General features: G+C 48.6%; 1 protein-coding gene across 5 annotated transcripts in view; it reads left to right on the plus strand.

Moving 5' to 3' along the window:
- The window catches only part of A2ML1 (alpha-2-macroglobulin like 1), a 90,699-nt gene extending 77,655 nt beyond the window's left edge, over window positions 1-13,044 (plus strand). For all 5 annotated transcript variants that reach the window (XM_019516051.1, XM_019516052.1, XM_019516053.1 and 2 more), the window contains 10 exons: window positions 2,539-2,613; window positions 5,814-5,976; window positions 6,701-6,915; window positions 7,218-7,433; window positions 7,647-7,768; window positions 7,919-8,009; window positions 8,414-8,482; window positions 10,561-10,663; window positions 12,046-12,087; window positions 12,536-13,044. In XM_019516051.1, the coding sequence (XP_019371596.1) occupies window positions 2,539-2,613; window positions 5,814-5,976; window positions 6,701-6,915; window positions 7,218-7,433; window positions 7,647-7,768; window positions 7,919-8,009; window positions 8,414-8,482; window positions 10,561-10,663; window positions 12,046-12,087; window positions 12,536-12,573 (1,134 nt within the window). In that variant the 3' untranslated portion in view covers window positions 12,574-13,044. The remainder of the gene's footprint in view (window positions 1-2,538; window positions 2,614-5,813; window positions 5,977-6,700; window positions 6,916-7,217; window positions 7,434-7,646; window positions 7,769-7,918; window positions 8,010-8,413; window positions 8,483-10,560; window positions 10,664-12,045; window positions 12,088-12,535) is intronic.
- The last annotated feature ends 1,510 nt before the right edge of the window (window positions 13,045-14,554 follow it).

Consider the following 14,554-nt stretch of genomic DNA (forward strand, 5'->3'; position numbering starts at 1 on the left):
AATTAGTAGATAGCCATAAGATCACCTCTCAGCCTTCTGTTGCAGAGGCTAAAGAGGTCTAGGGCTTTTAATCTCTCCTCTTAGGGCTTTGCCTGCAGGCCCCTAACCATACAAGTGGCCCTCCTCTGAACCCTCTTGAGGTTGTCCACATCCCTCTTGAAGTACGGAGCCCAAAACTGGACACAGTACTCCAACTGCGGTCTCACCAGTGCCGCATAGAGGGGAAGTATCACCTCCTTGTACCTGTTCGTTCTGCACTTACTAATGCATGATTAAGTGCAGTTAGCTTTACCCATCACTTCATCATATTGACGACTCATGTTCAGCCTGGTGTCAACAATGACTCTGAGATCCATTTCCGCTGCTGTGCTGCTGAGAAGGTCCTCCCCCAGCCTGTAAGTGTGTTGGGATCCCTTCTCCCTAGATGCAGCACTTTGCACTTGTCTTGGTTGAACTGCACCCTATTATGTTCTGCCCACTTTTCCAACCTGTCCAGATCTGCCTGGATTCATTCCATAGCCTCTAGTGTGTTAACTTTACCCCATAATTTGGTATCATCTGTGAATTTGGACAGAGTGCTCTCCACGTCCTCATCCAAGTACTGATGAAGACATTGAACAGCATTGGTCCAAGGACTGAACCTTGTGGGACTCCGTTGTCCACCACCACTCTCTGGGTGTGTCCCCTAAGCCAATTTGCCACCCACCTGACCATGTAATCATCTATGTCACAGCCACTCAGTTTGTTATGAGACTAGGATGAGATACCATATCGAAGGCCTTCTTAAAATCCAAGTAAATGACATCTACCTCAACTCCCGTGTCTAAGCATTTTGTGACCTGGTTGTAAAAAGAAACAAAGTTAGTTAGGATCTACCTGCTATGAAGCTGTGCTGGTTGCCCTTCAGCATTATTTTTCCAGCTGGACTCCCACAGATGTGATCCTTAATATTTTTTTCAAATTATGAAGGATTTCAAATTTTTTCAAATTTTTCCCAAGGATAGAGATGAGACTAACCTTCCTCCCCTTCTTGAAAATAGGGACCACATCAGCCCTTTTCCAGTCCTCTGGGATCTGACCTGAGCACCATGAGTGCTCAAACAGCCATGCCAGTGGCTCTACTATGACAGTGGCCAATTCCTTCAGTACCCTTGGATGAAGATCATCTGGGCCTACTTACTTAAACACATCCATTCCTTCCAAGTGCCTCTTCACCAAGTTGGTGCTAAGAGTTGGTGGGCTTGTGTCCCTCCTGTGTCTGTCCACGATCCAATTAGGAGATTTATCTTGATTTGTGTCCAATACAGAAGCAAAAAATTCATTGAAGAGCTCAGCCTTGTCCCCCCTATATGTCACTAATTGCCTTAGTTTGTCCTGTAGGGGTCCTATGCTACTGTGCACCTTCTTTTTACTCCATATATCCCTGAAGAAGGACTTTTTGTTGTCAATTTTCATTGCCATCCTGAGTTCCATTTCTGTTTTGGCTTTTCTAGCTGCCTCCCTGCAAGTGCGGGCCAAGTAGGTATACTCCGTCTTGGTAGCTACCCCCTGCTTCCACAGCCTATGTGCCTCTTTTTTTGCCCCTAGGCTTTCCTGGATTTCCCTGTTCAGCCAAGAGGTTTTCTTGGCCCCTTTGCCCCCTTTCTTATGCAATGGGATTGTCTCCTTCTGTGCCCACAGGATTGCTCCCTTTAGGAATGACCACCTTTCCTGGACTCCCATCTCATCAATGCTCCTGTTCTTCAGTGCCTCACTAACTAATATCCTGAGCACACTGAAATTAGCCTTCCTGAAGTCCTAGCACTTCTGCCTTACTGGTTATCTTTCCCACCCTATGCCGGATAGTGAATTAAATCAACTGATAGTCATTGTTCCCTAGGTTACCTTGTATCCGTAGATCCCCCACCAGGTCATCCCCTGTAGCCAACACCAAGTCCAGTAAGGAATGTGCCCCAGAGGGACCATATACCTCCTGTGTTAGATGAAGGTCCTATATGCATGTTAAGAACCTATGCGAATGCTTGGATCTGGCTGACGGCTCCTCCCAGCAGATGTCAGGGTAGTTTTATGTCCCCCATGACAACCACATCCCTTGACCGTAGGGCCTCTGAGAGCTGCCATGAGAATTCCAGGTCTAGCTCATCCTCCTGATGTAGTGGCCTGTAGTAGACCCCCCCTACCAACTCTCTTTCCCCCCGATCCCCTTGTATTCTGACCCACAATACCTCAATTTGCCCCTTCTCTGATCCCATTTTGATTATGGAAGATGTATAATGCTCCTTAACATGAAAAGCAACAGCCTCTCCCCCTTCTCCCTACTCTATCATGTCTGTACAGGCTATAGCCCTCAATGCTTACTGCCCAGTCATGGATACTAGGGTCCTACCAGGTTTCAGTAAGCCCAACCAAGTCGAAGTTCTTGTTTGCAAGCAGGAATGCAAGTTCCTCCTGCTTCTTCCTCATGCTCCTAGCATTAGTATAGAGACACTTGAGGTTGATTCTTCCCAATCTCTTTCTTTCTCTCTGTGTGGCCTGCAGGGTGGCGTAAATGATGACATCTCGCTCACTGCGTACATAACGTCAGCACTGCTGGAGGCAGGGAAGCCACTCAGTGTGAGTATAGTGCTGAATGCCCACATCCTCTCTTCTCTGTGACAACTCTGTGGGCCAGGCTTTCCCTGTGTGATGCACCCTGAATAGTTATAACTGCCATACTTCTAACTTTGCCAATAAGTAGGGACCTACCTAATTCAGGGTGGCTGCCTCTCGATTTCATGCTCTCAGCGTGGTGTCAGGCACCATTTTTGCATTGGCAAGCAGTACCTCCCCAACCCCCCATCTCTGATTGGCCAAGTCCCACCCCTCTCTAAATATTGACAGATGGCCCCAACTGGGGTTTGCTTGTTAACACAGCAATTAATACCTTCCCCAGCCTCGATCAGGGGATTAAGCCTGGGGAAGGCATTAATTGCCATGGTATTAAGCAGTCTAGGACACAGTTAATGGCTTTCCCTGGCTTGATTGGGGATCAAGCCCAAGGAAGCCATTAACCACATCCTAGACCACTTCCTACTGTGACAATTAATGCCTTCCTTGGGCTTGATCAGGGGATTGACATTAGCAAGCAGTCTAGGACATGGTTAATGGCTTCCTGGGGCTTGAACCCCTGATCAACCCGGGAAAGCCATTAACCGTATCCTAAACTACTTAATACTGCAGCAATTAATGTCGTCCCTGGGCTTAACCAGGGGATAAAGCCCGTGGAAGCCATTAATTGCTGCATAATTGTTAAGCAGGCTAAGCACCTAATTAATCTGTAAAATTAAATATCTTATTAAAATAAATCAATGGGGCAATGAATTGTAACGAAAACCAACTGTATACACTTTATTAAATAACACCAACTATATACACTTTATTAAGTGATACGATCTAAACTCTTAATCAAACTCTAAACTAAAATATCTTATGAAAATAAACCTGTACTATGCACAGCATGACTTGTAACTAACAGCAGCTATATACACTTTATTAAATAACATTATAAAAAAGAGTTTACCAAAACTGACTGCTAACCTTAAGACAGGCGATTCAGGCTATGTATTAAATGCAAGCACGGTGCATCCAGCCACAGTGCCTGGAGACATTCTCTGCCTCTGTGGGGTGAACACTTGTCCATACACTGAGATGGCACATTCAGCATCCACTTGAGTTTGTTGGAATGGCGAGGCAGCATCTTGCCAGGGTGTAAAGATGTGTAAACTGGTCACAGACAGAGTCCCAGAATACAGGCACAGGCATCTGGCACTCTTTCACAAAGTTCACTTAGACATCATGTTAATTGTCATGCTTTTTCACCTCATCCCAGGATTGCTTTCAATAGCCGAGAGTCACAGCTCAGCACAGACACCTGGTTGGGGTTTAAAAGGTGACCAGCACTAAGGAAGGGGGCAGCTGTCTGTTTGAACTGCAGTGGCAGTGACAGGTCATACCTGTGGTAATGGTTCAACTTTGCAGCTATTGCCTGGAACCTGTTACTTCTGTGCTGGTTTTCATGAGGGAAGCTTCACAGGTCCTGTGAAGCATTGTCTTTGACCTAGCTTATCAAGCTTATCTTGTTGTATGTGTGTTAGATCACAGCTTGCTGGCCTTCAAACCAGGTCAGAAGCTCCATGAATCAGGTGGCCTTGTCAGCCCCAAATGTCATTTGATCTTGAATGTCACCTCTCTGTAAGACATTGTGAAGCTTAAGCATGCACTGCATGCTGGGTGTGATTTCCAGGTCCTCACTCACAAACCGCTGGTAGTTCTGCATGTGTTTGGTGTGGTAATGAACCACATTGAACCAGGAGTTGCGCAGAGTATCAGCACAGGCTCTGGTGGTAGCAGCACAATGGCACATGAGTCTCCACTTTGACTAGCAACCACCTCCCTGTACTGGACCTTACCATTTGGACAGTGTTTGAAGGCTTTCTTGAAAGAAGACACTAAGCTATCCACCCCCCGGGACTGCGTGCACCAGATGTCACTTGCTAGGGACAAAATGTGCTCGTTGCAGATGACGTGAACAATGTTGGGCAACATTCCCTGGAGCACATCAGAGAGAGCCTTGCACATGTGTATGGCATTGTCAGACAGGAATGCTGAGATCTTGTTAAAGTCTACACCATAGCTAACAATTACTGTCATGATTGCTTGGGACACAATGGAAAAATTGACAGAGGTCGGGTGGATCAGCTCAGTTTGAAACACAGGCAGGTCCTGGTCAGTCTAGCTCCTGGTACAAATAAAATGTGCAGCATGTAGTTGTCCTGAGGGTTGATGGCTTCATCAGCCACAATGGAAAAGGAATAATACTCTGCCAAGACAGCCTTCCTGGACTCTACATGCAAAGCAGTCCCTGAAGGGAGATAGTACTGGTGAAGCTTGTTGGCACACAGAAAACTGCCAGCATTGAGCACATTTTGGGACAGGTAGTCCCTTAACTTGGGGTAATCAAGCTTCTCTAGTGGGATGCTGGCTGCCATAAAAGCCTCCATGAGGGAAAATGCTGCCTCTCACCTCACCTTGCCACACTTGCTTTCTGTGGTCCTTTTAAACAGGGAGGACATGTTCATTTGCTTCTTGCTCTGACCTTCAGCCTCTGCAACAGCCTTCCTCTTCATGTCTCCCTCTAACTCCAAGTGATAATTGGTGCTGTTTTTCCTGGACATATCCAGAGTTAGATTGGAGGTGGTGCAGAAGAGTTTGCCTCCATCTGCATGCAAGGTCCCTGTAGGATACTGTCTTACATGGACCACCACTGAAACGTATTTGGCAGACTTGGAAGCCTTCTTTGTGTTCATGTCTGCTCTTTCTTATACAGAAGCAAGCAGGCATGCTGCAGCAGCATTCCTGCAGGTGCTTTAAAAGCAGGTGCCAAAACTCTCCTGGCTTCCCAGGCTGACCACTGAAAGGCTCCTGGACTGAGTCTGTCATGGGCTCAGTCCTCGATTTGCTTCTGCTCCCTGCTTCCTCCTGTGCTCCAGGATGCCAGGGCTTCATGCTGTTTTCTGTTTGCAGCTGCCTTTTTTTGCCCCTGCTCGCTTGCTGGCTGCTTTCCTGTTTTATTGTGGTCTCTGTGCTTTTTTGCGGGGACCAGCCTTTTTCACGTGGGGCCTACCAATTTCATGGTTTCTGCAAAAATTGCAGAACTGTGAATTCAGTAGGTCCCTAACCATAAGGGGATGGGTTTGAGAGTTGTGGGGTCATCTCCATTTCTCTTTGCTGCTTCTCCTCCTATTAAATCAATTCCACATTCCTTCCTATCCCAGGACCCGATGGTGAAGAATGGCTTGAAATGCCTCAGAAATGCTCCCTCCATTGTCACTGACATCTACACTCAGGCGCTGCTGGCATATGTCTATTCATTGGCTGGAGATGGGGCTAGGAGGGACTCTCTTCTTGTTAAGCTGGACCAGCAGGCCATCAAGTCAGGTATTGTGGGGCTGCCAGCTGCTTTGTTGAGAACATTAGGGCTCCCATGACTGGTAGCATCAATTGTACCAGCATTTAGAGCCTGGAGGCTTACCACAGAGTCAAGGAAGGTAGGGAGGGTAGAACCCTGAAAGCTTTCCAGCCCCTCTCCTGGGAGTTTGTAGGGACTGCACACATCCTACCATCTTATTCATTCAGGTGTTTGCACCATTCCCTTAACAGACTACTCTGTAGCTAATGTACCATGCTGCAAATTCATCTCAAAGGTGCTGTCCTGCCCAGGCCCCACCAATCTCTTTCCTGTTCAGGCTCCATTCTCCCCAGGGCATTAGTGTTTGGGCTTGTTTTCCCCAGGTTGTTTCATCCTCATTTGATTTTGCTTCATTAATCTCTGCTTTTTCCACTCATCCCCCCCACCTTGACTGATGCAGCTTTGTAATGAGGTGAGCAGATCACATCATTCCCTCCACCCCTGCAAAATGGTCAGTGGTTACTCTCTCCTGCCCAAATTTCTGCTTTAATATGTCCCCTTTACCATGAAGTGACACTTCACTGCTCAGCTCCCCCCAACACAGTATTGCTTCCATGTAGGTATTTCCTCAGCCAGACTCAGCCTATGGCTTTTCATCCATGCCTGATGGAAAGTAGAGCCCAGTGAGGACAGCAGTCCTGAGTCCAAACAAATGTTCTAGTGCACCTCAAGTTCTTGTTCCTCCTCTCCCAGGAGGACAGATACACTGGAGCTGGAAGCCTGCTCAACTCCCTGCTCAGGACAGCTGGTCCCAGGCCTTGTCTGTGGATGTGGAGCTGACAGCCTACATGTTGCTGGCTTTGCTCATGATGGAAAATGTGACTAAGGAAGAGATTGCATTTGCCACTGGCATTGTGACCTGGCTCACCAAGCAGCAGAATGCCTACGGGGGCTTTGCCTCCACCCAGGTACAAACTCTTTTTCTCCCAGCCAGGGACCAGGCCTTGGGGAGCAGCAGGCTGGGATCCCCACAAGGGCTAGATCTCCATGCTAAAATCTCACTGGGATTGGAGGTAGAGGGCATGAATTGAACTGCTGGTACCCACAGGAGCAGAACGCATGGCACTGAGGGGCTGGGAGCTGGAATCCGACTGGTTGGAGTCTTACAGAGAAAATCTCTCTGTCCTTGAATGAGGGAGGCAGACTGTATGAGCTGTTTCCCTCAGGCATGGATCTACAGGTAGCAATGTGACCATCTTTCCTTTCACAGGACACCATCGTTGCCCTCCAGGCCCTTGCTAGATATGGTGCAGTGACATTTATCAGGTCAGGAGATGTCACCATGACTGTAAGATCAGGCAACAGCTTCCAGCACTCCTTCCACGTGGAGACTGCCAACCGGCTGGTACTGCAGCAGCTACCTCTCCCCAACATTCCTGGAGAATACACTCTGCGTGCCACTGGCACAGGCTGTGTGTACGTGCAGGTGAGACATAGCCACCCAGCAGGACTGCCTGGAGGATGTCAGAGGAGGCTGCAGTGCTCAGTTCAGAGAAGGGAATGGGATATGATCCCTTTCACTTGCACCAAAGGAGGCCAGGGGAGGGTGGGTGAGTATAGAAGGGCAGTGGTAAGGGCACATCCTTACTGGCTGGATGTGTGGCCTTACTGGTTGGATGTTATGTATGTTTCCCTCCAGACGGTCCTGAGGTACAACGTGCCTCCTGAGAAGGATGGAGAGGGCTTCCTCCTGAGTGTGAAAGCAGCAAGGGACAGCTGTGAGACAGCCCCCCATGTCCTGACCCTCAGCATCAGTGTCAGGTAAGAGCCAGGAGCCAGCCAGTGGGCAGAAACCTCAGGGACACAGCATATATGGGAGGGGAGAAGGCAGAGAGGCAGTGGAACAGGCCAGGGAGGGCAGAGGAGTAATGGCAGGGTGTTAGGTGTGTGGTCTTTTCCTTATCCCCCCAGCTATGAGGGAAGACGGAGCACCTCCAACATGGCCATTATTGAGGTGAAGATGCTGTCTGGATTCCACCCTGTCCAGGGCACCAACTCCTATGTAAGTCCCTTCCCTTCCCCACCAGCTCCTTCACTCTGGTGACTAGAGCCATGTCACAGTGGAGCCAGCTCAGCCAAGAGCCAGGTGGCATGGTGTGGGGACCTCAGCCACAGTACCTACCCTTGGCTCTGTCACTGCAGCAGGGAAGGGAAGCTCCCAGAGGGCACATCCCACTTGTTTCTGTCTCTATATGGCTGTAAACATTCATCCTTTGGACCTTCTAGACTATTGTGCTCACTCTCGTGCTCTAGATGTGGGTGACATTTTGATCCTGGGGTGGGAAGCATATTTCACCCCTCCACCCTCTCCTCTCTAATCCCACAGAGCATCTCCTGTGGGGAGAGACAATTGAGAGAAGAGGCTGGGTGTTGGGTGTCTCTAACCATGTTGATCCTCTTACCCAGCTTCAGCAGCAGCCATATGTGCAGAGAGTGGAGTTTGGGGCTGAGCATCTCACAGTCTACCTGGATCAGGTCAGTGCTGGGATCAGGGAGGTGACTCTAGCTTACACACAAGCTAACTCTGGTTGTCAGTCTAGTTTCAGGCATGGGCTTGGTTCCCAGGAGTCAAGAGTTAGCTCTGGGAGTCCTAGGCAATCCATGTAGTAGCTAAATCAGAGGACATGACATGCTACCTGGGGATTGTCCTATCCTCCTCTGCACCTTGGAGACCAGGCAGCTCCCTACCCCTTCAGCTTACTCCGACTGATGACCCAGGGGCTAACCTGTAAGGAGTGAGAGAAGTGACTGTGCTACCTGCTTCCAACCACCCATGCAAGCCAGACTTGTCCTCTCAATCCAAAACATGTGTGCGTTCACATTGTATGCACACCTGGGGCAACTCCTGTGGTATGGGGCACTGCCCTGCCAATAGTTTCCTAACTGTATGTACTACTAAAATCTGCTGTGACTTTAGGGGGAAAATCTGCCCCTTCCCAAATAATTTACCCTGGAAGCTTATTCTCTTAAGCAAGCACCAGCCTCCCCTATTCTGTTAGTCGCATATTGGATTCCATCTTCAATTCAGAAGCAAACCTCAAGGACACAAGCCTCAGACCCTTATCCTGGGCTGCCCACCATGTCCCTACTGAGGTCATGACTTTATTCTCCTCCCCCAATTCTCACATAACAATAAGTCTATCCATGTGGAGCTGCTACTAAAGAATTATGTAATGTGTAAATTTTCAAATCTCCCTTGCCAAGAAAAGGGATCTGTAAAACAATATGACTCTAGATCATGTGTGGCATTCTGGCACCCAAATGCTCCCAGCTGTTACTGCTCCTCTGTCCTCATGGCCAGTCTGCTTCCGGGGTGAGCTGAGAGTATGGGCTGGAGGCTGCAGTACCAGTGAGGGATAACCCTGCTGCAGGCTGGACTGAGTGCAACCTAAGAACAATATTTGACTGATGCCCCACTGGGGACTTGGGATACACAGACCCTTTTATCCATATTATCACTGCCTTTGTCCTGTCCTAGCTGAAGGAGGTGTTCTGATTTAGTACTGCTGGTGAAATGCAAGCTACCTACTGTCCAAACTGCACCCTGCAGAGTGCTGGGGAGGAAAAGGGAAAGGAGCTACTTTGCTGAGATGAAGTGAGTCTGTGATAACCTTGCAAGCTAGGAGTCACAGGGAGATGGGCAGCAAGTAGCAGCCTCTCATCCCGACCAGAGGCATTAGGAGGCCCTGACAGAGAACTCTGCCATCATCTGTCTTGGCTCCACATTTCACATCTGGTTGGAATCAGGAGGGAATTTTTGACTCACAGCCAGACCTCCTGCAGAGAATCATTTTGCTTCCTGCACTGGAACACTCCACATGCCAGTCCATCACTGTGCTCAGATAAACATTTCACACAGAAAGTGAAGCTGCAACTGGCCATGGCAGCACACCTCTGATGAAGACGGGTGAAAGAAAGCCTGTTACCCTGGCTCCTTATTCGCTACAAGCTGCTCTACAACGTTCTAATGCAGACAGCCTGGTCTTGTCTCACGGGGGGCTCTGTTATGTTCAGGATCCAGGATTGTACACAAAAGGGCTGGACAAACAGGGCCTCTCTGACCACAGTTTCCAGGCATGGTCTGGAGCCCTCTCCTATAGCAGCAGGTAAAGCCATCCACCAATCCTGCTTTAAGACTCACCTCTTTGGTAAAGCACCTTTGAGAGAACAAGAGCAAATAAGATGCAACAGTGGCCCCTAAAGTATCAGCAAGGATTAGATAACAGAGCAAGCCAGAGAAGGGGGACAGTCAGTCCTGCACAGGCCCTATTGTTTCTACAGTCCTGTGCTGTGTTTAGAAATGAGTGGGATAGATGTCTAAGCAATGGCCATAGATAAATGTTTTTGGGAGTTCCAGCTTTACCAGCTCCTCCGTGGCAAGTCTGTCTTTATTTTAAAAAACTACCAATATTCAGCATATTCCTCAGTCTCTGCTCGAGTACTCCTGGGACAGTAACAGCAGGGGGCACTGTAGGTACATCAATAAGATGTGTGTCTAACAGGCTTTGGTATGGTACCCTGAGTGCTTACTGTACCCTTTCTCTCCCCTCCAGCTGGATAAGGACACTCAGATGTATTCCTTCACCATGAGCCAAGATGTTCCTGTCCGGGACCTGAAGCCAGCAGCAATTAAAGTCTACGATTACTACCAGCCAGGTGGGCTGTGATGTGATGTGTGTCAGACTGCTGGCAGCTTGGCTCGTGAAGCCTTTGCTGGCAGATCTCACTCATTTCTTTTCAAGTGGTCACACTCTTCTTTTGAACTTCACGTCTGTGAAATTCAGTAAATCAGCTACTTTTCCACTAAAAGGGGAGAAAAACAATTTGAGAAAGTAACTCCCCTTTTACTTGATGTGAGCTCTTTTCCAAATAAAAAGAACCCAGGACAGCAATCTTTAAAATAACACAATGCATTTCTTAGCAGAATAGTTCAGTTTTAAGATGCTGACAAAATGCAAAAAGTTTCTTATACATAAAATAATTTCACCTGCAGAGACAATATATCAGGCACTTCTAGGGATTGTTATTTATTTGTCCTGTTCACGTTAAAATAAAATCAGCTTGCCAGCAAATGTGCAATCCCCCTTCCAGAAAAACAAAAATAATCCAAACCAAACCAAACCAAACCAAACCAAACCTCCTCCTCCCTTCCCATAAATAACTTCCCTAAAACAAGACACCACTCTATCCTGTGTGATACAGGATACTGGGCAAGATGGACTTATGGTCTGACCCAGTAAATGGCAGTTTTCATGTTCTTGTAGGTACTTATTGTACTACATGTGGACAGTAAAATTCAGTCCTTGGCCAGGGGCAGGTTTTCTGCTGCAAAAATGTCATTGTTGTCAAGTTTAGTGTGTTGCTGCACTACAGTGGAACATCAGTGTGGGAAAAGCTGACTTTCAGCTTTTCAATAAAACTGAATAGTGTACGTCTCTTGAAGGTCCTGGGATCTCTTTCTACATCTCTTTCGTTTAGCCAGATCTGGTGGGAGTGGCGTCCAGGCATTGTTTCTCTCTCTCTCTCTTTCAGGGACACAAGCTAAGACACTCAGCTTTACAAGGAGAAGAGCACAAAAATAGTCCCAATCTTGTTTTTAAATGTTCTGAGACAAGTCAGAAGGAGATTTTCCATAACATGTCTAGCATATATAGAAAACCTGATGGTGATGTCACAGAGAGACTGTATCAGCCCTTGGCTGGGATGACCCATGAGGTGCACTGTCTCAAATCTGTGCCAGTCAAACTTCTTGTACTTCACTAGTGCTTATGAATAAGAGCATTTATTTCTAAAAGCTAATGTGTTTAAACCCTTGTTCAACTTCCTCCCTCTGTGCCGTTCCATGTTCAGACATTTTGAAGACTTTGGAAAGTGAATCAGACTGAGCATGGCTCAGGATGTCTTTCCTCCTCTGAACTGGGAGAAGGGGAGGTTGGACTTGGAGGGAGGCAGATATGACTCTGAGAGGACCAAGCTTTTCCTTGTTTCTTTGGGTGGCATCTGGTGCTGGACATAACAGTCTGTTTCTTCTTTGACAGATGAACAGTCGATGGTGGAGTACACAGATCCCTGCCAGCAAGGTGAGTGGGAGACTGCTTTCCTGGGACGAGGGCATGCCATTCCTGTGCAACTAGTATAAGCTTAGGCACGAGGGAAGAATCAGGTGCCTCATTCAGGAGCAGCACTGCATCCAGTGCCAGTGTGGGACGAGGGGGAGCTGTGCTGCATGTGACTTTGAGAGGTCTCCTTCTCTCTGTGGCAGTGCTAACTTCTGTGTCCCAGCTTAATGCTGGAGCTGTTGTTGTTGTAGTGCAATGAACCATCTGACTGCTGTGCTCATGAAAAGTCCCTATGGGACTGCTCACAGGGACAAGAAATTGTACATCCCTCCCTAAAGCGTTTTACTGTGCTGTTAAAACAGCCGCTGGGTTTTGCCCCCTTCAACAAGGGTTTCATCAAGGTGCTTCGGGTCCTTCAGTACAAAAGCACTAGGGAGCTGTGTGAAAACTCATTGTCTTCCCCTTTCAGGAGAAGAGATGGACAGAGACAGACGATCCTTGATGTAATTCACAAAGAATTCCTGGTTCTGGTACTGATCTGACCTTCATGGCTGAGGACAAAGGGAGTCATTCTCTCTGCTGCTCTCACTGACTGGGGGAGAGGGGGTTACATCTTTCTAATCTGTCTTGTCAGGGGAGGGAGGGGGTACAGGGAAAACATTCATTCACTACTTTAGAGAAAGGAAGAAAGGAGCTGGAAGTCAGAAGGAGGGGGCCATTTAGGAGAACATGCACACCTGGGGCAGTTCAGAGCAAGTGACTCCCTCTAACATCCTCCTAGGCAGAGGGGTGGGAGTTATCAGCAAAGGATGCACTTGCCAGGCAGATCCATGCCAGGTCAGTGAGGGGGAGGGCTGGGAGAATTACACTCAGAGGTAGAGAGAGACAGAGGCCTCTCATCACAGGCCTGCTCTTGTTCATGCACTGTATTTTGGTATGAAAAAGATGGTAATAAATTGTTATTCTGAGTGTCTCACAGTATGTGTGTGTGTCCCACTGTGGTCTCTAGGGAGTGGCAGGAGTTGGGAGTGCCTGTGCACTGTGTCCTGGTTACTTTTGTTTGGAATTAGCAACATGCTGGCAGGGGCGACACGCAGAGGGTGCACATGGGCGGTTGCTGCTTGCCACCCTGTCACCAGCACTGCCAGCAGTGTCTGTGAGCAGTCCGTGATCATCCCTGGCCACTGCTACTGGCGGTGCCTGGGGGTGGTTGCTGCCCCCTGGTTGGGGCTTGCCCCCGCCCAGTGCCAGTGGTATCTGTGGGAGCTCCCGCCACAGTGCTCCCACTGCTGCCAGCACAGCCGTGCCCACCCAACCACCGGAGGCATGTGCCATTCATGCATGCTGGGTTCGTCTTCAGAAAAAGGAGACATGGTAATAAGGAATGGGGCAATGGGAGTTGTAGATCACATCTGCATCACCTGGGGTTGCCGATAGGACCAAGCACATCTTGCCCATGCCTGCACCAGTGGCTCCGTGTAAAGCAAATGGTAGATTGACAGGGCCAGCTCTGCTTTGGTTGTTCCTAGGCCATGTGTCAGATATGGAGGGGATTGAGCCCAAGGCAGTGCCTGAGGAAGGACGTTCCTGTGGCATTGCTTCTCTGGAGTCTGCTTCTCTTGAGAACAAAGAGCGCTTCATGGCATTCCCCCAGCAGAGCCAGAGATACTGAGCAAGCACCCTCTTTCCCACTGCTGTTTCTTTCCAGGCCTCACCCATCCCCTGCCATCTAAGCACCTTGTGCCTCCAGCAAGCTTCATGCCAGGAACTGGCAGAGGAAAGGAGGCTGTGAGATAAAAACCTCCTTCTTGGCTGCTGCCACTGTCTGAGGGTCTTGCAGCAGCTTCCAACCTGAATTAGAGTCTTCTGGAGAGAAGAGAGGGTTGGGTTAGGGGGTGCTAAAGTGTCATCCCCCAATTTGTGGGGAACAGCAAGGAGCCTATAGGCAGGGAGAGAAGGTGAAGTAGAAAGGTTTTCATGAGGAATCAGAGCTGGGCAACTGAGCCAGCTCCAGCTGGGGCTGAGGCATGACCATGAAGGTGGCAGGATGCAGTACCCTGACCAGGTAAGTGCCTTACAAATGGCTTTATGTAGTGGAGGGTGCACCCTTGTCTGCTTGTGGACAGGACTCCCTGCGAGAGCCTCATAGTTAGCTTCCCACTGGCCAGCTTCCCGTGGGAGGATCTCAGCTACAAGCGGACTTTATGGAAATGGGAGACTCCTCCCTAGCTTGCTCCTGTGGCCATACAGCTAAGGGCAAGCAAAACTTGGGGCCATCCGAACCCCAAGCCTCCAGGCTTGAGCCTGCATGTAGCGTCTGAAGCCCCAGGCTGAGGTGGAGGATACTTGCCAGTGGCAGGGCCACATATGGTTCTTGGATGATTCAAATGGATTTGGACTGGATCTGGCTAATATGACCTGGGACACAAAAAATTTTCCTTAAAAATAATAATGAAAAAATCTCTTAAAGACTGGGCATCTTTGCCTC

This window comes from Gavialis gangeticus, unplaced genomic scaffold (genome assembly GCF_001723915.1).
Source record: "Gavialis gangeticus isolate Ggan-Ray unplaced genomic scaffold, GavGan_comp1, whole genome shotgun sequence".
NCBI classification, from domain to species: Eukaryota; Metazoa; Chordata; order Crocodylia; family Gavialidae; genus Gavialis; species Gavialis gangeticus.